Genomic DNA, 20,995 nt, shown 5'->3' on the forward strand with positions numbered 1-20,995 from the left:
AAGGTCGGGGAGGTCCTCTCTCCCTCCTTTAATTTATTACCACCACAGTAATGTAAGGGTAGGTTTGGTTGAGGGACTGTGCCCAAGTCAAGGTCATTCATGGAGCTTCATGGGATTTGAACCTTGGTTTGCCAGATCCTAAACTAACCCAGGGGTGGGGAGCCATTTTCAGCATGAGGACAGCATTCCCTCCTGAGGGGGCCACATGCCCATGTTGGGCGGGGCTGGAGGCGACAGTAGGCGGAGCAACAGGTGTTAATTTAACTTTCCTACAATAGGCTCGTTTCCACACCTTCCCTCTATATCCTCCATCCAGGTAAGCAACTCAAGAATGATTTTCGGAGTTTAAGAGCTTTTTAAAATTTTATTGCGAAGCAACCTGAAATCTTTTGAAGAGTGGTATGTGCATTTAATATTTAAAATAAGGTTAAATGATTGCAGCTAAGCAAAATACAAAAACCCAACACTGAAGAGAGGGCACTTTATTTATTTTGCGTTTTCATTTTGTATTTTTTATGTTGTGAACCAGGGCCAGTGAGGGATTTGGCCTGGGGAAGAGCCCCGAGGGCCACATAGACCCTAAGGACCGCATTTAATTCCCCATTTTTTGTGATAGCCAAGCCATATTACGAATGTAGTTTTCCTTGCATAAGTCTTGTAATGTGCAAAATAAACCACTGGTTTATCTGCTGGGGAAACGCCCTTTCAGGAGATTGACATGTGCTATTAACATTATAATCCCATAATGTTTTATATATATATATATAGCATATTTGGTTGTGGTTGTTGAACTGAGGCTGAGAGAAAAGTGATTTGCCCAACATGGGGCTTTTCCAGGACAAAATGCTACTGAGAATTCTGTCCCTTAATAATTCACACCCTTCACTTTTCTTATTACGCATGCGCGCAAAGCAGCAAGTTTCCTTCCTGCCTAGGGGTCGCTCAAGAAATGGCGCATGCGCCAGAGCGGATCGTGCACTCTGAGCATGCGTCTCAGCGGGCCCCGCCTGCTCTGCGCCTGCGCGTAGATCTGCGGCCGCCATTTTGTGCGTAGCGAGAGGAGGCGCGCGCCGCGCAAACTGCCACTTTAAAATTTTTATTTTGTTCCTGTATATTAAATATATTTTTTTTAAAAGAAAAGCAGCTTTTGTAAAAAAAAAAAAAGAGCCGAGGAGGCAATTTCCTTTCGATGGCGGCGGAGAACCTGGCCGGCGAAGCGGCGGTTCCCCTCAGCGGCGGCGGCGGCGGCGAGTCGGATGGCTCCTTCGGGGCGACGCGTCGGCTGAGCGACCTGCGGGTGATCGACTTGCGGGCCGAGCTGAAGCGGCGCAGCTTGGACAGCAGCGGCATCAAGAGCGTCCTCCTCGAGCGGCTCAGGAAGGTGAAGAAGCGTCGGGGGGGGGGGATTAAAAACGGGCCGGCGTGCAAGAGGTTAAATGCTTACTGCGCGTGCGCTTTCGGTGGCCTTTGCCCCTCCCCCTCCCTCTTGCGGATTTGTAGACTCAGAGTAGTTAGACGTTCTTTGGGAATGCGGTATTCCGAGTCCGCTTAGGTATCGATCGCTTGTTGTCTGTAAAAAATCGAGTGTTGGCACTAGGTGCCCCTGCCCCGAAGAGGCTGCAGTCTCCTGGTATCCGAAGCGCTGTCAAGTGGAAGATGACGACGACAACCACAATTAATAATTATAGTAATTTTATTATTTATACCCCGGCCATCTGGCTGGGTTTCCCCAGCCACTCTGGGCGGCTTACAACACATAAAAAGTTGTAAAATATTAGCAAGCTTTATAATAGCTATGATTACTATCCTGCTGCTGCTGTTCCTTCTTCAAAGTGGGAGGACCCGGACAGATGGGTTCAAACGAAAAGAAAGGAGGTTCTCTATTAATTTAATAAAATCTCACATGCTGCTTGGTCGCAAACAAACAAAACAACAACTTCAAAGCTGCTTCCAAAGAGGTAGAAGCATAAAAAACGGGAAAAATTCACAGCCATGCTTACACAAGTGTACAAAAAGTGAAAATACTGAGTCATATCAAAATGACCTCAACTAAACTAAACGTTTAGGAGGAACTTCCTGGCGATAAGAGCAGTTTGACAGTGGGACAAGGGGACCTTGAAAGATGGTGGGCTTTCTTGGAGGTTTTTGTCAGGGGTTCTTGAGCTGTGCTTCCTGCCTTCCAGGGGTGTTGCACTAGATCAGTGTTTTTCAACCACTGTTCCGGAAAAATTGAAAAATTACTTTATAGGCACAGAGTTAATTTTTTTTAACATTTTCTAATGGTGGTGTGCCTCCTGATTTTTTTCATGAAACAAGTGTGCCTTTGCCCAAAAAAGGTTGAAAAACACTGCACTAGATGAGTCTTTGGGGCCCTTTCCAACTCTTGAGTCTATGAATCTAAAGCTAAAATCTAAAAGAGAGTGTGTTTGGGGGTGTGTGTTTGTGGGTGAGGGGGGTGGAGACATGATTCTAGCTACATGCACTTTGGTCTAGTTAAAACAGAGACCAGAAAAGAAGTTCACAAATCCACAGTTGGACAATTGAGGCCCAGAAAAATCCTACGTGGTGGCAACAAAAGCAGGGCCTTTTTCCGTTTTGGCTTGTCATTGTAAGAACTGTGGGCTGTGCTCTCCACATCGTATCCATACCGTATCCTTGATTGCACCTGCCAGCTCTGCCCATGTTTCAAGCTTTATTTCTGCAGCCTTTGTGGTCTATGTAGGTTTTGAAACAGGACATAGTTATGGGTCACAACGGCAGCAGTATTGTGATGCGAACCTATGGTAAAAAAAGACAAATCCCTCCCTGCATGGTTTCACTAAAGCTCATGAAATGTTATATTTAATAGTGTGTGTGTTGTAGCAACGTATATATACATACATATTTGTGTGTATTTATACATATATAGAAGGAAAAGTGATAAAAACAGGAGTCAACGGGCAATGAAATGCAGAAAGTGTAGTATGTAGAGCTTAGTGCATATTTTCTGTACATTTATGTGTGTGTATAATGCAGAGGTACTGCCTGATAAGTGACAGTTCACACAACAGCAGTAATTTGTGACAGCTAATAATGATGATGATAATATTAGTAATTTTTTTATTTATACTCCGCCCATCTGGCTGGGTTTCCCCAGCTACTCTGGGTGGCTCCCAACAGAGGACTAAAAACAGAATAAAACTTCAAACATTAAATACTTCCCCAAACAAGGCTGCCTTCAGATGTCTTCTAAAAGTTGGATAGTTGTTTATTTTCTTGACATCTGACAGGAGGGCGTTCCACAGGGCAGGCGCCACTACCGAGAAGGCCCTCTGCTAGTTCCCTGTAATCTCACTTCTCGCAGGGAGGGATCTGCCAGAAGGCCATTGGAGCTGGACCTCAATGTCTGGGCTGAGCGATGGGGGTGGAGAGGCTCCTTCAGGTATACAGTCGTACCTCTAGATGCGAACGGGATCCGTTCCGGAGCCCCGTTTGCATCCTGAGCTGTCCGCAACCCGCAGCGCCGCTTCTGCGCATGCACGGGTCACGATTTGGCACGCATGTGCGTGATGTAACACGAGGTACGTCTGTACTGGGCCGAGGCCATTTAGGGTTTTAAAGGTCAGCACTTTGAATTGTGCTCGGAAATGTGCTGGGAGCCAATGTAGTTTTTCAGGAACGGTGTTATATGGACTCAGTGGCCACTCCCAGTCACCAGTCTGGTTGCCACATTCTGGATTAGTTGCAGTTTCCGGGTCACCTTCAAAGGTAGCCCCATGTAGAGCGCATTGCGGTAAACTAAGCAGGAGATAACTAGAGCATGCACCACTCTGGCGAGACAGTTCACAGGCAGGTAGGGTCTCAGCCTGGGTACTTGCACACATGCCATAGGTTCATCACCACTGGGTTAGACAGTAGACTCAAATCTGATGATTTCCATCCATAAGGAGAGCCAGTGTGTGTAGCGGTTAGAGTGTTGGACTAGGACCTGGGAGGCCAGGGTCAAAATCCCCGCTCAGCCATGAAGCTCACTGGGTGATTTTGGGCGAGTCACTGCCTCTTAGCCTAACCTGCCTTACAGGTCTGTTGTGGGGATTAAATTAAGGGGAGAACTATGTGTGCCACTTTGAGCTCACTGGAGGGAAGATGGAACATGAGTGCAATAAATAAATTAAAATCAATGAGAACATAGTTTGTCAACTGAGAATAATGCATCTGATGTCACTCACGGACTCTAGTCAACAAAAGCTGTGGTTAAAGTTAAGGTGCTGCCAAGGGTTGTTTGTTGGTGTGCTTCGGTTTCTCTCCCTGGGATAGAAGACCCCTAGATCCTTTTCACATGTACTATTGGCAAACCAAGTGTCCCCCACCTTATATTTGTGCACTTGGTTTTTCCTGCCTAAGTGTGTTTGTCCCTATTGAAATTCATTTTGTTAGTTTGGGCCCAGTACCCCAATCTATTAAGGTAATCTTGAATCTCTATCTTCAGTGCCATTAGCTACCCCTCCCAGTTTGGTGTCTTCTGCAGATTTGGTAAGCATTCCATCAATTCCTCCAAGGAAGCAGAGACCATGGTCCATGAACCTGCGCAGTCAGTGGTTTATTTCCAGTATATTCCTCTCTCTTCTAAGGGCCATGACGTTTAACAGGAAGCAGTGATGAAAAACCCTTCTCTGTAAGGGAAGCGGAATATGTTCTGCAGCAATTAAGAAATCTTGAGCTGGTAGAGGTGTAGTTACAAAGCCATGTTCAAAGAATCATCAAGGCTGGCAGGCTTCATAGAAGATCCTGTCCCGGAACCCTGATGCTGGAAAGGGAACTGGATCTCCTGGAGCTGGGAGGAGAGCTGTGACATTCTGAGCGAACCTGCTGCCATCCGATCATTCCCGTTTCAAAATCTTGCAGCATAGTTATTTTGTCCTGAGAAGGGCCGTGGGATTGTCCTGAAGAGTTGAGTTGTAAATGTTTAACCCTATGTTCTTTTAACAGGCTGTTGAGGAGGAGGGGGGAGACCCTGAAGAGATTGCAGTGGTGACAGAAATAACCACAAAGAAGGTGCCCAAGAGGAGCAGCAAAGGTATGCCGGGGAATAGGGAAGGAATCCTGCTTGCATGTGAATGGTTAACTTGCCTATAGCTGTGCCTCCCCCAAAATGCTGAGAAACAGCATTTGCTTAAGACAGTGTGTCTGGGCAAATCACAGAGTTGTGCTCAAGAATTCCTTTATCAAGCACTCTGTCACCCTCCCCTTCCCCTTTAGTCTGAAGCAGTATTGAAATATGTTTACTGCTTCATTTGCTGTATGTATTCAATTTATGACCTGCTTAATCTATACCTTCTAGGCAACTTACACCAAAACAAATAAAAATGCCATTTAGATATCGCCCTTTAGCCCAAAAGGCTGCTGATTTGAAGCAGACTGTTCATCATCCACCAGTGGGTCAGGACCCGCTGCTGTGTTGCGGCCTGATCTAGGTTGGGTGGCAGCAGTAGCACACTTTTCCATACATACGGCAAAGCATTTTAGCAACGGATCTCCAAATGGATGTCTGGGTTGTAGTGAAAAATGGCAAAGGGTACTCTGGTAGACATTGCATTGACCCATCTTGACAACATTGTGGGCCTTATTTATTTGTGAAATTTATACCCCACCTTTCCTCCAAGGAGCTCGAGATGGCATACATACTTTCCTAAATTTTTATAATCAAAACAAGCCTGGCTGAGAGTGAGTGATTGGCTGAAGGCTACCCGGTTTGCTTCGTTGCTGATTGGGAATTTAACCCCTGGTCTCCAAGGTCCCTATTCCAGCATTTACCTTTACCTAGTCCAGCGTTCTTTAATCATTACACTGCACTGGTTTTCTGCTTAGATCCAGAGTTTTTAGTGAGGACTAGGCCTTAGTTTTTGAATTATGGTGCTGGAGGAGACTCTTGAGAGTCCCATGGACTGCAAAAAAACTTCTCCTTCCTTAAAGAAATCTGCCCCGAGTGCTCACTGGAAGGACAGATCCTGAAGTTGAGGCTCCAGTACTTTGGCCACCTCATGAGAAGAGAAGACTCCCTGGAAAAGACCCTGATGTTGGGAAAGATGGAGGGCACAAGGAGAAGGGGACGACAGAGGATGAGATGGTTGGACAGTGTTCTCGAAGCGACTAGCATGAGTTTGGCCAAACTGCGAGAGGCAGTGAAAGATAGGTGTGCCTGGCGTGCTCTGGTCCATGGGGTCACGAAGAGGCGGACATGACTGAACGACTGAAGAAGAACAACAACAACAACAACAACAGGCCTTAGTTGTCCCTGATTCTATTTACTTTTTTCATTCGCATTGCAGAATGGGCCCTGAATAAAGATTATGTATGTATGTATGTATGTACATATGTATGTATGTGTTTTAATAACCCTTATCTTATTAGGGCGTAGACCAGAGGAAGAGGGCGCTGAAGACAATGGGCTTGAGGATGATTCTGGAGACGGGCAGGTACAACTAGCCTTGCAGCTGCACAGTAACAGTTCTGCTTTGGAGTCCTGATGGCAATTATATATATGGCCTTTTTCTCTTTTCGCAGGAGGATATTGAAGCAAGTTTGGATAACTTGCAGGATATTGACATGATGGATATTAATTTGTTAGATGAAGCTGAAATAGATAACGGCAGTGGTGTAGATGACTGTGCTGACAGTAGACTTGGCTCCTCCTCTCAGTCTGATAGTAAAGAAAATGCTGGTGCAGAAAGGAGAGAACTTCCAGAGCAGCTTTCAGGATGTCCTGTAGGTAACACGGAGGCCCTTCCACACATGTCAGACATTAAAGAAGAATCAAGAGAAATACCAGTAGCCATGGTATGCATCTCTTTTAAAAAAACATACATGCCGTCTGAATAATCGCCACAATTTCCATTTATTTTATTAAAGTGGAAATAATTTGGTTGGTTTTTTTTAAAATAAAAAAATTCCATTTGATTCTTGCCCCCCCCCTTGTGTTTGTCCAAAGCCATTGCAATTTTTACTGAAACCTGTAAGCTTTAAATGCATGCATCATAAACGTTGCAGTAGAAAGATTCCAGAAATAGTTTTTATTATTTTTTAAAAATGGTTAATTCCCCCCCCCCTTTTTCTTTTCACATGCATTTCCATTTGCTCATCTTCCTGTGTGTCTGGTGGCCTTTGCCGAATGCAGCCCAGCTCAAGTTTTGCTCGAAGCATAATGGTTCTGAGCAAGCCGCTTGTTGTCTTTAGAATCAGGACACTTGAATCTATGAAGAATTGATAGCCAGCTTAGCTCCTCTATACTTGTCGTTAACAAAAGGAATCAGGGGTTGTATCCTATGTCTGTTCTACTCCAGAGTAGATCCGGTGAAATGAATGCACATGGCCAGCTTAAATCTTGTTCGTTTTTTTGGGGTCTCCTGTTTGCTGAACTTAATTGGATGCAACCCCAGAAGCCCAACCTGTCATTCTGTTTAAGCTAGCTTGGGATCTAACCATTGTTAGAAACTGAGATATGAAAGCTAGGAGCTAAATGGCACCTTAAACCTAGGTTATGGGCGCAACAATGGAATGTCTAGGCACACTTTTTAATAACAAGAATAGAAAGCTGACAATGAATGAACTGCAGCTAAAATATTACATTCATTTTTCACATGGTCTAGTGCTTCCCCTGCCCACCCCCCTAATATTCTTAAGAGGGTCTCTTCTCCAGTCTTCAGAGAGTAGCTGGAAGTGGGGAGGCAGAAAAAGGTCCTCCTATCCTTCTTCTACTCTGCAGTTTTAATCTGAAATCTTAGGTGCAGTACTGCACCCAGAGCTCAGAAACTGCTCACGCTAATGAAATTCCCTGTTGCAAAATGCGCCTAGAAAAATGAGATTTTCAAACACTGGATCTAGTGCCAGGCCCGCCAACTTCAAAAGGAATTTGTGAGCTGATTCCAAAGCCAGGTGTTTAGAATTGGGGTGCCAGGGATGATTTCATGTGTAAATGGATTTGGGAGACGTGGACTTGAATGCTACCTCTGCAAGTGCTTACCTGTGCAAAGTAAACGTGCTAGAGAATCATTACTTTAGGGTGTATGTGTGTGCATGAAATATGTGATCCACAGTTAAGTTGTGGCAAAATGTGTGCACCTGCCCACACTCTGGAGCACTGGTTTTAAAACGAAAAGGCTTATTAGGGCTTACTCTTGCACTTCAGAGTCCAGCATGACCGCCTGGAGGCCAAGCTGAGCTTCTCTTCCCTCACCAGCCTCACCCTGGGTAGAATAGCATTGTCTCGTGTCCCTTGCTGTTTGGGTTAGCATTGCTAGTGGTTTAGACAAAACCTACCTGGGGTACATTTACGTCCTGCTTCTTTAATGCAACACCGTATAGTTTTAATGGTTTTTTTGTGGGTGGAGAGACCAGTGGTTTGCTTTCGTGCTAAGCAACATCCTCTGTGTACATAACAGGTGACTTAGAGAGGAGGTGAGAGGGAGGAATCTGAAGGCATGGTGTGCCCTGGAATATGGGAACCGAGTAAGCTGCCTCATACTGAGTCAGTCCTTTGACCCATCTAGCTCAGTATTGCCTGTACTAACTGGCAGCTGCTCCCTAGTGTTTCCTTGCTCGACTTGGAGATGCCTGGGATTGAACCTGGAACGCTCTACTGCTCAGCTATGGCCCTTCCCCATTAACCCCATTAAAACCATTAACCATTGCAGCAACATCACTCTCAAAGAATTTGCTGCCATTTTTCATCGTTTTTTTTTTAATTCCCCCAGTTTCGTTTACCACTGTTTTTAAAGAGGTAGAAAATATTATTTAACTACCAGCTGGTTTTTGGGGGGATGAGGTGGCAACTAAAGGGCAGCTGGAGGGGGTCTCCAATTCATTCTTGGTTTTCATTGAAGAAACTGTGGTGTTTCAGGAAATTTGACGCTGTTCTTCACTACTTATAGGTGGAAGGAGAAGAGTCCAGAAACACCCTCGATCTGGTTTCCTCTGATTTTACAGATGAGAAGGTAACTTTTTTCTTTCCTCTCTCTGTGTGACTAGATCGATAGATGTAGAATAGATATGTGGAAAGAAAGAGCCATACTTTCTGGTGGCGGCAAATAGGGTGGGATTCATTCAGCTAAAGAACCGTGGTTCATTGGGCTAAAAACAATAGCGGTAGCTCTTTGCCTTTGCTCCTCAGCTATCACTGTGGCGTTGAGATTATGGGCTGTACCCAAAGATTGCACGACTCAGAGTAGGCTCCTTGAAGCTGATGGGCAGGACTAACTTGGGTTACATTAACTTAGATGAATCTACATAGTTTCAGACAACCCAGAGATGGGACAAAGCATACAAATGGTTCGCGCTAGCTGCCGAGTCACCGTTGGGGAAGGTGTTATGCTGTTGTGGCAGCTTTTGCGTCGCGTTGACTTTTCATCTTGCCGTACAATGGAGTTTTGTAACTTTTGCTTGTTTCCACCCTTCCCCTGTTTATTATTTTAATAGGAGCTTGAAGAATTTCCCTTGGAATCAGGTACTGATACTTCAAAACAAAACAAAACAAAACAAAACAAAAACACCTTGCTCTCCCTGGCCCTTAACCTTCCACATAAGTTTTGCACACAAATTCCTTTAGTTACTCTTTTTAGGTTTTATTCCACTAGTATCTGTGGTTCACTTATTTGTAACTGGTGCACAATCCAGATCACACACACACACAAAAAGAGGGAGAAAAAGCCACAGAGATTGGAAATCTGGTCATATCACCAGATCTGCAACAGCATCCTATTATTAATATGGCCCAAGACCAGTCTTTCAAGAGAGCGGTTTGATTTTAAATCCCTTAATTGGGGAGCACACTGAGCCTAATGAGCAATTCCTGTGTGCAGAGCAGATCTTGTGATATTACCCAGTGCCTTGGTTCTGTAACTTTGGCTAGAGAAGTATACAGTAAAGGTAGGGACCCAAATCGCAAAGTGGATACTTGGAAGGACGAAAGATGGGTCGTTCATGGAAATTCCCATCACTCTTGCTTTTCTGGACTATGAATGTCTTCTCATTCCCACCTGAAGTTGTTCTTGGTGTTCACGTATGGACTGGTCTCCTTGAAAGAATTTCAGTAGAATAAATAAATAAAATCCGGAAGCTGAACTGTCTGAAAGAGAATCTGTGCAGTCTGTATAAGCATCATGGACTTTCGAAGCTCATTTCCGGGGAGAGAAAAAAAATGTGGAAAAAGGGAAAGCAGCACAACTGCGTGAAGACAAGTGAGGAGCAAGCTGGGAACGCTGCACATAAAGGTTTTTCTTCCTTCTCTCTTTTCAGGCGTTGCTCTGATAGCCATGTAAGACTAAAGTTAGCGTTAGGCATTTGAATGTGGTATACCCAAGGGGTTTTCCAATCTCTGTGTAGCCTTAGCCGTTCTCTCAGTGTTAAGTCTGGCAGCCATGCCCGTTCCGCATTTGTCTTTGCTGTGTTTCCCTGGTGATTAAACCTTGTGCCATTCTATTCCTGTTAAATCCATAGAAAATGAGAAAATGCTCGACATTTTGGGTGACACTTGTAAATCTGAGCCCCTTAAAGAAGAAGCTTCTGAAGCAGAGCAGGCACAGGAAGAGAATATCTCGTTGCCGGTCAAACAGGAAGCCCAGGAAGAGGAAGACGCACTTGCCACTGCCGTCGCTCAGTCGGACGAAGAGCTTTTAGATACGGACGGCCAGGCTGCAGCCAAGAGCGAGGAGGATGAAGCGAAGCACTTAGTGGTAGCGAAAGGGGAGCCGAGTGAAGAGACAGTAGAGGAAGCTAACCTGGACTCTGACTCTTTAGCAGTAGAGAGCAGGTGTGGTGGTGGAGGAGAAGGAGGAGAAGGAAGTGGTGAGAGTAGCAATGCAGCCCAAACTCTGGAAGCCAGTAGTGAGGAAACTGCGGAGAAGGACGCAGGTTTCCAGGTGGTTAGCCAAGATGCCGAGAAGATGGAAGACAAGGCTAATTGTGAGGAAGAGTCCTCTGCCCAAGAGGGTGGTGATCAGAACACGAGGTTTGTTTTTTCTCCGTTTTAGACCAGATGCTCTCTTTTTTTCTTCCCCGTTGGTCGTTTATGAATGCAAATGCGCTGTGAATTCCTCCAAAGGGACCCTGTTGCAAGGGCCTTAACCAGATGATAGCTTGTTCCAAATAAAAATCTTTTCCTTTTTTTTTTTTAAGTTGTCCTTGCGTACCTCTTTAGTAGAATGTGGTTCGCTACGTCCCCCCCTCCCCAGCCCATTTCTCATTAAGCATTTATTTTATTTCTGAGTTTTGCAAGTTGTGCTCTTGACCTTTGTCCACTATTTAAGCGGTAGCTCTGTTTCATCGCCTCTGACCCTCCTTGTTGAGTTCTTAAAGATACCCCTTAAAAGGGGTTAATTCCTTTCACATTATTTTTCTGGTAGGTATCTGATCCTAGCAGACACAGCCTTGCGTGCTCTTTTTTCTCACGGCCTCATTCTTGTTGAGTAAAGTTCTTTGTTTCCCCCCCTGTCTTTAGCTCTAATAAGGATGCAGAGGCTAAAAGCATTTCAAAGGATGAGAAAGGTAAGCTGTAACAATGATTCTTTGCTGTCGTCGTTCATAGTTATCCTCAAATCCTACTTGCAGGTAGCGACCAGAATCCAACTAAGCTCTGAATAGACTTGTTGAAATGAACGGATCTAAATGAGTAATGCCCATTAATTTCAGCAGGTCTGCTTCCAAGTGTGACCAAGTGGCATACCAAGTTTCTCTGAAAGAGTAATTTGGTTACTATTAAATGGTCTTGAATGTAATTTCTAACTTGAACAGGCGCTTCTACCAAATGGGTGGAAGATAATGGGACATTCCCCTGCTATATAAAGCTCACATATATACAGTAAAACAAAAGAGAGAAGAAGATTGTTTCTAAAATATAAATGCCTGCAAAGGTCTCCAATCCTTTTTGCATGTAGTGGGTAGTATCACTAAGCTATACATTGAAAGTTAGCCATATCCATGGGTCTTCTACGCCAGTGTTTTTCAACCTTTTTGGGCAAAGGCACACTTGTTTCATGAAAAAAATCATGAGGCACACCACCATTAGAAAATGTTAAAAAATTTAACTCTGTGCCTATATTGACTATATATAACGTAATTCTCTTGAATAGGAATCAAATAAACACAAAGAAAGTATTTTATAATTCTTGGACTTAAGAGCAGGGGTCCCCAAACTAAGACCCGGGGGCCGGATGTGGCCCAATCACCTTCTAAATGCTGCCCGCGGATGGTCCAGGAATCAGCGTGTTTTTACAGAATTGGAACCTGTCCTTTTATTTAAAATGCATCTCTGGGTTATTTGTGGGGCATAGGAATTTGTTCATATTTTTTTCAAAATATAGTCCAGCCCCAAGTAAGGTCTGAGGGACTCTAGTCTTGTACCTGACTGACTTTTTTGTGACAAAGACATGAGTGGAGAAGCTCCTGAGACATCCTGACATGATATAATTAACTGCCATGCCACACTTGAGAGCCCAGCCAATGTGGTGTTTCCCTTTTTTGTGATGATCTTGTGTACAATTCACGGCAGTGGTTGTCCACATACCTGTGCAATATCGTATATTCACAATTCACACCCATGTCAATCTCGCAATTCCTAAACTGCCACCTGTACACCATCTGCTTGCCTTGTGAATGGGCGTTATTTATCCAGCAGTAGGTGAACACGCTGAATCAGTTTATTACTTCTCTTACACATGCACCTATGTGCCAATGTTAACAGTTCAATAAAGACTAAGAAAAATCGACACAAAAACAAAAACCGAGCAAAAATACAATAGCAGCCAAAGATATCCGCACCCACAGGACCCAGCGCCACCTCCGCTGGAGGTGGGCGAATTCCCAGTGAACTCTACCATTCGAGCTGCGGCTCCAGGCCTTGGAGCCTGGTGTCCCTCTGACACTCTCTGTCCTGGGAGTGGCGGGGGGGCACGCCAAGTGGGAAACAGGGAAGTGCTGTTAGGGAAGCAATGGGGCCTCGCTTTGGCGCTGGGCTGCCTTTTCAGGGCGGGTCAGAAACGCAAACCAGCCGGCGAGAAGCGCCCCTCATTCCGCCCCAGGCCAAGCCCTTCCCGAAGGGAAGCCCCGCTAAGGCGGCCTCAGAAAGCGAGCCTGCTCCTTCCTCCTGCAGACTTGGGGACGACGGGGCTCCCTTCAGAAAACCGCCGCCGCCGCTCCAGCCTCCCTCTTGCCGCCTTCAAAGCTCTTCCCTCTTTTGATCACCAGAGCTGCCTCGTGCCCGCTACTTACCCGCCACGTCCCCTCAGGGCGCCAGCCGAGCAGCGCAGCCGAGCGAGGCGGTTGGGGGGGGAGGCAGCGGCTGCAGCGTGACCAACCCGCCCTCCTCACGCACGCGCACGCCACCAAGCGCCATCACCAGACACGCCTTCGCGCGCGTTGGTCCATTTCCCAGTCACTTGAAGGAAGGCAACAACAACGGCCGGGACATTTTTCCCACGGCACACCAGGCAACATCTCGCGGCACACTAGTGTGCCGCGGAACAGTGGTTGAAAAACACTGTTCTACGCATATGACATGAAATTAAGAGATTCCTTCCAGTAGCACCTTGGAGACCAGCTAGGTTTGTTCTTGGTATGAGCTTTCGTGTGCATGCACACTTCTTCAGATACATTTCGTGCATGCACACGAAAGCTCATACTGGAAGGGGTTAATTAGCTAACCTGTACATATTTAAGTATAAAAGAACTTTTTAAGCTTTGCCTTATGAAACCCCTCTGTAAAGCTGTGAACTTTGATCTGCATTGTACTTCTTTCTGGCAAGCTATGACTAAGAGTCTGGAGATAACACAGAGAGTAACTGTCCTTGCACAGAGAGGAACTGATTCAGAGATAGGATGGCCTCGCTAGAGTGTGCATGAACCAACTCAGGGCTAAATGTCCTTTTGCCTTATATGTACAACAGGAAATGTACAACAGGAAATGTTCCTTATATGGACAAGAGGAAGATTTCTGGGGTGGGAAGAGAGCCAAAGAACTGTCTATAAGAACTGTCTGAAAATTGACTAGTTTTGTACTTGCTTGGATGTCTGAACACCGCAGTACCTCTGCATGTAGAAAATAAATCTTTCTCTCTCTGAAGCCAGCAGCCTCAGGTGTCTTTTCTGCTCCCATGTTTTCTCACCGGGCGCAACCATGGGAACCCGTAGGGGCAAATAAGGCTCCAATACCAAGAACAAACTTAGTTGGTCTCTAAGGTGCTACTGGAAGGAATTTTTTATTTTGTTTTGTTTTGACTATGGCAGACCAACACGGCTACCTACCTGTAACTGAAATTAAGGGGTGTGGGTGGCTGGCTGGGTGTCATATTTGCCCAAACCAGCAGTGTGATTTAAGGCCCTGATATGAGCTTGATTTGGGCCCCAAGAAAAAAAAAGAGATTTTGAGAAAAGTGACCTCTGTGAACTTGATGAAAAACAATGGCATCCCCCCCCCCCGCCCAAAGATAAGGCATCTTTGGCATTGTCCTTAGTCATTCCTGTGATGCTTCATTATGCTCTGCATCTTTCTAGCCCTTCTTGTCTACTCCATAAATCTTCAGGTGATGCTTGTCCAATATTCTTAACTATAGTTGCTTCTGCCCAAACAAGCACTTTTAACATTTTCAGCCTCTGTGGAGAGAAACACATTAAAAACACCACACGGGTTTGAAAAAAAATAGGTTTTGGACTACAACTCCCATCAGCTGCATGGCCATATATTGGGGCTGATGGAAGTCATAGTTCAAGCACATCTGGGAAGGCTGCTGTGGGGTGATTTCCCCTTCTCTTCCTGCTTGATATAGCATTGCTGAAGTTAGATCAGAATCCCTCATGAGCTCTCAAATGGGCCAGAACCAAAGAAACCTTCCAAGTCTGTCTGCTTTTGCGATGCTGTCTTCCTTTCTTTTTGGATGAAGACATTTACCTTCTCCTCTCCCCCCTTCCAACTTAGGTCGGGCTGGTGGTAGTTCTGGCAGAAATCTGTGGGTTAGTGGTCTTTCCTCTTCCACCAGAGCTACAGATCTGAAGAACCTATTTAGCAAATATGGAAAGGTAAGCGTTTTCCAGAAACAAACAAGGCGGAAAGTATTAAGCTTGTCAGTCTTTTATTCAAGTTGTCCTTTTATACATGCCAGGGTGAGTGTCTTTTGTCCTCCCTCCCTTCCACTGCCGCTACCCTTCTTGGATTTAACCCATGGGTAGGCAAACTAAGGCCCGGGGGCCAGATCCAGCCCAATCACCTTCTAAATCCGGCCTGCAGATGGTCCGGGAATCAGCATGTTTTTCCATGAGTAGAATGTGTCCTTTTATTTAAAATGCATCTCTGGGTTATTTGTGGGGCCTGCTTGGTGTTTTTACATGAGTAGAATGTGTGCTTTTATTTAAAATGCATCTCTGGGTTATTTGTGGGGCATAGGAATTCATTCTCCCCCCCCCCCCAAAAAAAAATACAGTCCGGCCCCCCCACAAGCTATGAGGGCCAGTGGACCGGCCCCTTGCTGAAAAAGTTTGCTAACCCCTGATTTAACCCATATCACTAAAAACCAACCCAAATAAATAGCTCTGGAACATGAACAGGCTGGGTTTCCTTTAGGCTGGAAGCTGCAACTAGTTTTGAAGAAACCATTTTAAGCTGAAAACACTCATTTGCTTTGTAATGCGTTTTCATTCACCTTGCCTCTGCAAATGATCTATCTGTCAAGTGTACGTCAGCAGGAAACAAACACTGGCGCCAGTGAAGTTAACTCCTTATTCCAAGAAACCAAAACGGCACAGGCCTATCAGTGTATTATTCGTGCATCAATTATATTGATGATCACATTGGCTACATTACATTGATTTCCTGCAAAGGGGTGGGGCGAGACTTGCACTACACCCCTCCAGCACACCTGCACTCATTCATTCAAATGTAAATGTGAAGAAAATTGTAATTTGTCTCTTAATGACATCTGACTTAATCATGAAACTTTTTGCCAGAAATATTTGGTGCCGAATGGCACCCCAAACTATTTCTGCAGTACATTGTCTTCAGTGTTCAATCCAGTAATCATACAGTGGAACCTCAGTTCTTGAATGGACAATTCAGAACCCGAATGCCGAAAACCCAGAAGTAATTCCTTCTGTTTTTGAACGTGCCTCAGAAGTCAAACTGCTTCTGAGGCACGTTTCTCCATTTTTTCAATGGATTTTGCCGGCCGCCCTTTGATCTTCGGTTTTTGAACGTTTCAGTAGTCGAATGGTCTTCTGGAATGAATTACGTTCGAAAAACAAGGTTCCACTGTATGAGACATGTAGGAACCAACCCCCAAAACAGGGAGCACTGTTGACAGGCAAAAAAGGAGGGGGGGGGGGAAATTGGGAAACTCCAGGTGCTTGAAATTATGGTTTATTCCAGGCCCCAGCCCTATGGTAAGTTTAAGAGGAGTTAATCCAGTTGCTGACAGCCGGCAGAAACTTGCTTCTACTATTGCAGTATAGTGGTACCTCAGGTTACAAACACCTTGGGTTACAAACACTTCGGGTTACAAACTCTGCTAACCCGGAGGTAGTACCTCGGGTTAAGAACTTTACCTCAGGATGAGAACAGAAAGCGTGCGGTGGCGGCAGCCGGAGGCCCCATTAGCTAAAGTGGTACCTCAGGTTAAGAACGATTTCAGGTTAAGAACGGACCTCCTGAACGAATTAAGTTCGTAACCAGAGGTACCAGTGGTACTCGAACGGCTTGGCTCCCGAACACCGCAAACCTGGAAGTGAGTGTTCCGGGTTTGTGAACATTTTTCGGAAGCTGAATGTCCGACGCGGCTTCCCTTCGAGTGCGGGAAGCTCCTACAGCCAATCGGAAGCCGCGACTTGGTTTTCGAACCGTTTCGGGAGGTAGAATGGACTTCTGGAACGGGGTCCCCCCCTTTTCTTGGTAATTTCGCTTCCTCTGTTTCCTGCTTGGCAGGGGGTTGGACTGGATGGCCCTTGTGGTCTCTTCCAACTCCTATGATTCTATGATTCTATGACATTGCTGTGCCCCAGAGTTCCCAAGGTTCCTTTGCTCCCTGTCTCCCTGGCAGGTGGTGGGGGCAAAAGTGGTAACGAATGCCCGCAGTCCCGGTGCTCGCTGTTATGGCTTTGTCACCATGTCTTCATCCGAGGAAGCGACTAAATGCATCAACCATCTGCATCGAACAGAACTGCATGGGAAAATGATTTCCGTTGAAAAAGTGAGTTTTTTTGCTACCCACGAGAAATGTGACCGAAGCAGTCCACTCCTTCGTGGTAAACTTTACCCTGAAACATATGCAGAATGCTTGTTATTCACAAATTCAGTTATCTGAACATAAAGAATTATGCCCAAACCTCACAATTCCGATATCAGAACAGCCAGGGTTTCCCCACTTCCTTACTTGTTTGTGCTTTGTTAGTCACTGGCAGCTATTTTGGGGCAGAAATCATTTAGGGAGAGACGGAGACTGGACAAATCAGGGAGCAAGAGAGATCAGGCAGATCATTTTTCCTTTGTTTCTCGTCTGTTTGCTGCAGCCATTTCAGGAAGGAACCATGGAGGGAGGGGAAAGAAATTTTGCAAATCACAGATTAGAAATGTTCCCATAGAGAATAATGGAAATCACCAGCTCATTATGCGAATGCTTACCTTGTGAATGATTTTCTGGGAAAGCGGGAACCACCTTCGGCTTCAGGTGTGGGTGGGGACAAGCATTTGAAAACGTCTCCCTCCCCTATTTTGCAAGTGGTTCATCCCAGGAACAGCATCTTATTGTGTGATCCTACTGACTCGTGTACACGCATGCCCCCGGCCCTAAGCAAAATCCTCAATGTCATTTCCAGGCCAAAAATGAACCTGCCGGGAAAAAAGCATCATCAGACAAGAAAGAAACAGAAGCCAAGAAGGAGAAGGACAGGCGTCACTCAACAGACTCCAAATCGGAAAAGTAAAACGGGAGTTTTAATAATCCCCTGTGTGTCGGGCTTTGAAGCGGTTTCGTGACAAAAGCATGGATGAGCAGAGCAAATGGAGGCAGAAACGCTTCTGAATGCCAGTTGCTGGAAACCGCAGGAGGGGAGAGGGTTCTTTTGTTTGGGTCTGGCTAGCAGACTTCCCACAGGCATTTCGTTTGGCCACTCTGAGAATATGCGACTGGACTAGATGGGCCAGTGGCCTGATCCGGCAGGCTGTCCTTACAGATGAAACTCAAAAAATTAGAATATCGTGGAAAGGTTAATTTCTCCAGTAATTCAACTTAAAAGGTGAAACTAATATATGAGATGGACTCATGACATGCAAGGCGAGATATGTCAAGCCTTTATTTGCTATAATTGTGATGATTATGGCGTACAGCTGATGAGAACCCCAAATTAACAATTTCAACTTTGGGGTTTTCATCAGCTGTATGCCGTAATCATCACAATTATAACAAACAAAGGCTTGACATATCTCGCATTGCATGTCATGAGTCCATCTCATATATTAAACTCCAGTAGCTAATGAAAACAATTGCTTACATAAATGGACTTTCCCACGATATTCTAATTTTTCGAGTTTCACCTGTGTGTTCTCACACTCTGCATTATGTTTTTCCTACCTCCTTGCAAAGGGCTGCTGCTGGCCCAGCCCATCCACTGGGGAAAGCAGTTTGGCATTCCGCGGCCTGCTTGGGACACTGGGACTTCAGTCATGTTCGGAGTAGAACCCCATGAAATTAATAGCCATGGAGACGTGACTGCTGCTTCCAAGGGTGCTTCTGCACAAGGCTTCTTTAGGTGATGAGCAGGGATCAGATCCTGCTGCCTAGGCTGCACGATCCTGTTCCCTACCGAGACTAGGGCAAGCAGCCAGTGCAGAATTAAAACAGGGTCTTCCTGCCCATCTGGTGATGTCACTTGTGGCTTTGGGGAAATGGCCATGATTGGTTTGCGGTCCAGAGATTCTTCATCTCTGGACTGCAAACTTGCTTGATCTGGCTGCTACTGCTGGAAGCATTGGGCCAAGCTCAGCTCTAGTACTGAGAGAATGAAGGTTACTGCCACTCTTAAGCCAGAAATGTGGACCGCCTGTGTGTGTGTTCTCTCTCTCTCTCTCTGCTGCCCTCCAGTTTTGGGGGCAGTGGAGCTGTTCTGGGAGGAGTTGAAGGAAAAGAGGTCAGGGCTCTTGGTCGATGCAGCTGTGTTTTGTGCACACAGAGAAGCACATTGCCTCCTCCTTTTCCAGCCCAGGGTTCTGGATGTGTGCATGCAATGGTCAAGAATGGGAATCTCATCGCGCTAGAATCCTCAAACTGGCTTCTGTAGCTTTGACTTCTTACGAAGGAAATTCTCTGCTGTCCTTCAGAATCAGTTTCTAGGTCTGCTTATAAATAAAATGAAAAAGGAAAGGAAACAGAAAATACAATAAAACCAGCAAATAAAGGAAGCTTTTTAAATTTTATTTTAAAGGTGCTCAATTCTTGTTTTTTTTTTTTTTTTTTAAAAAAAGCTTTTTGCAGACCACAATTTGTTAACATTGATGGGATGTTCTGATCTGCGAGGACATCTTAGCTGCGCCTTTAGAATCCCATAGCTTTACAGCAAAGGTGTGTGTGTGTATTTTAAATTTTTGTGTGTTTACTATAATCTACTTGTAGGTCTCCTAGCCTTAAGAAAGAAGAAAAACTGGAGAAAAAGGATGACGCCAAAAAGTCAGACGAGAAAGGGGTGGGAGACGGGAAAGAGGGGACCGAAACGGAGGAGCAAAAAAAGGGATCCTCTGACCGTTCTCGATCGATTAAATCAGGTAACAAAAGCTGTGTGGGGTGGGGTGGCTTTTTTAGTGTGATTTATGGCCCTGCTGAGAGCTTGATTCATACATGTGAGGGGCGTGTGAGTGGGTTGGACATTTGTATCCGATATAGAAGGCCTCTGAATAATGTCACGCTACCCTTAGGAAAGGCGTGGGTGGGATTGTGTTGGCAGAGAGGCTCCCACTAACCAGTCTGAATCTTTTCGTCAAGGGGAAGCTGTTGTAGGAGGCTCAATCCTGGCAACTGAACAAAAACTCTCGGAAAAGGCTTGCTTAAAACCAGTCATTCCCAAATTGCTGTGCGCAGTGAGAGCTGCTGCTGTGCTGTGGGGAATAAATTAAAAGAATTTAAAAGCTCCCTCGAGCCCAAAACGACCCCAGGCAAGGCTGCTGGCTGCTTCTCTGCGTGATCTGCAACTCTGGTCTTGCCTGCTTCCATATGGCCTAAGTTGGGGTAGTGGGTGCTGATAACTCATGTGACTGCACTTGGTGTGGTGGGATCATTCAGTTGCTCCTGGTGCAGCAGAACGACCTGCCTCTGGAGGAGGCTGCCTTTCGTTCCTCTACCATGATGGGTTACTCGGGACACAGCAGTGACTCAGATAAATATACAGAACATAGACTCATTTGATGAAGACACACTTTTCAAGAAAAGCATTGAAGCATGCCTTCAGTCTTCATTCAGAGGGGGAAATGCACCTTTGCTTTGGAAAACGCTAGGCTTGTGTTCATTTGTGTGTCTCAGGGGGGTACCTTGGAAGTACATTTTGACCTATTCAGAGCAATTGCTTTTGTTTCCAGCCTCTATGATGTATCCTGTTTCATATGGATATGTCGTTCCCTTTGTTCAATTTGCTTTTGTGATGGCTTCCTCACTAGACACAAATAAACCTGTCTGATCTATCAAGGATAAGAACACGAAGGCATCTCTTAGCCTCTAATTTTACCTTGTTTGAGTTCTCTCTCCATCCCCCCCAGCCCCATTCTTCGGCAAACAGGAGCATTGGTAGTCTTTTGTCTTGTTAAGTGTCAAATAGTTAAAGCAAGGGATGGGGACCAGTGGCCCTCTATGTCAGGGTTCAGCAAACTTTTTCAGCAGGGGACTGGTCCACTGTCCCTCACACCGTGTGGGGGGGCCAGACTATATTTTGAAGGGGGGGGGGAAGAACTCCTATGCCCCACAAATAACCCAGATATGCATTTTAAAAAAAGGACACATTC

The 20,995-nt window shown here is 45.4% G+C and overlaps 1 protein-coding gene across 3 annotated transcripts in view; it reads left to right on the forward strand.

Annotated features, from left to right (window-relative positions):
- Window positions 1-1,148: 1,148 nt before the first annotated feature.
- The window catches only part of LOC117039395 (scaffold attachment factor B1-like), a 36,034-nt gene continuing 16,187 nt past the window's right edge, over window positions 1,149-20,995 (forward strand). Inside the window, exons 1-12 of one of the 3 annotated variants that reach the window (XM_033136490.1) lie at window positions 1,149-1,381; window positions 4,969-5,056; window positions 6,391-6,455; window positions 6,544-6,744; window positions 8,907-8,969; window positions 9,451-9,478; window positions 10,471-10,981; window positions 11,471-11,517; window positions 14,942-15,042; window positions 17,052-17,201; window positions 17,827-17,930; window positions 19,620-19,768. In XM_033136490.1, coding sequence (XP_032992381.1) covers window positions 1,190-1,381; window positions 4,969-5,056; window positions 6,391-6,455; window positions 6,544-6,744; window positions 8,907-8,969; window positions 9,451-9,478; window positions 10,471-10,981; window positions 11,471-11,517; window positions 14,942-15,042; window positions 17,052-17,201; window positions 17,827-17,930; window positions 19,620-19,768 — 1,699 coding nt within the window. In that variant the 5' untranslated portion in view covers window positions 1,149-1,189. Of the gene's footprint in view, window positions 1,382-4,968; window positions 5,057-6,390; window positions 6,456-6,543; window positions 6,817-8,906; window positions 8,970-9,450; window positions 9,479-10,470; window positions 10,982-11,470; window positions 11,518-14,941; window positions 15,043-17,051; window positions 17,202-17,826; window positions 17,931-19,619; window positions 19,769-20,995 lie in introns of all 3 variants that reach the window. The other 2 variants (XM_033136488.1, XM_033136489.1) reach the window with 2 other exon arrangements.

This window comes from Lacerta agilis, chromosome 18 (assembly GCF_009819535.1).
Source record: "Lacerta agilis isolate rLacAgi1 chromosome 18, rLacAgi1.pri, whole genome shotgun sequence".
Lineage (NCBI taxonomy): Eukaryota > Metazoa > Chordata > Lepidosauria > Squamata > Lacertidae > Lacerta > Lacerta agilis.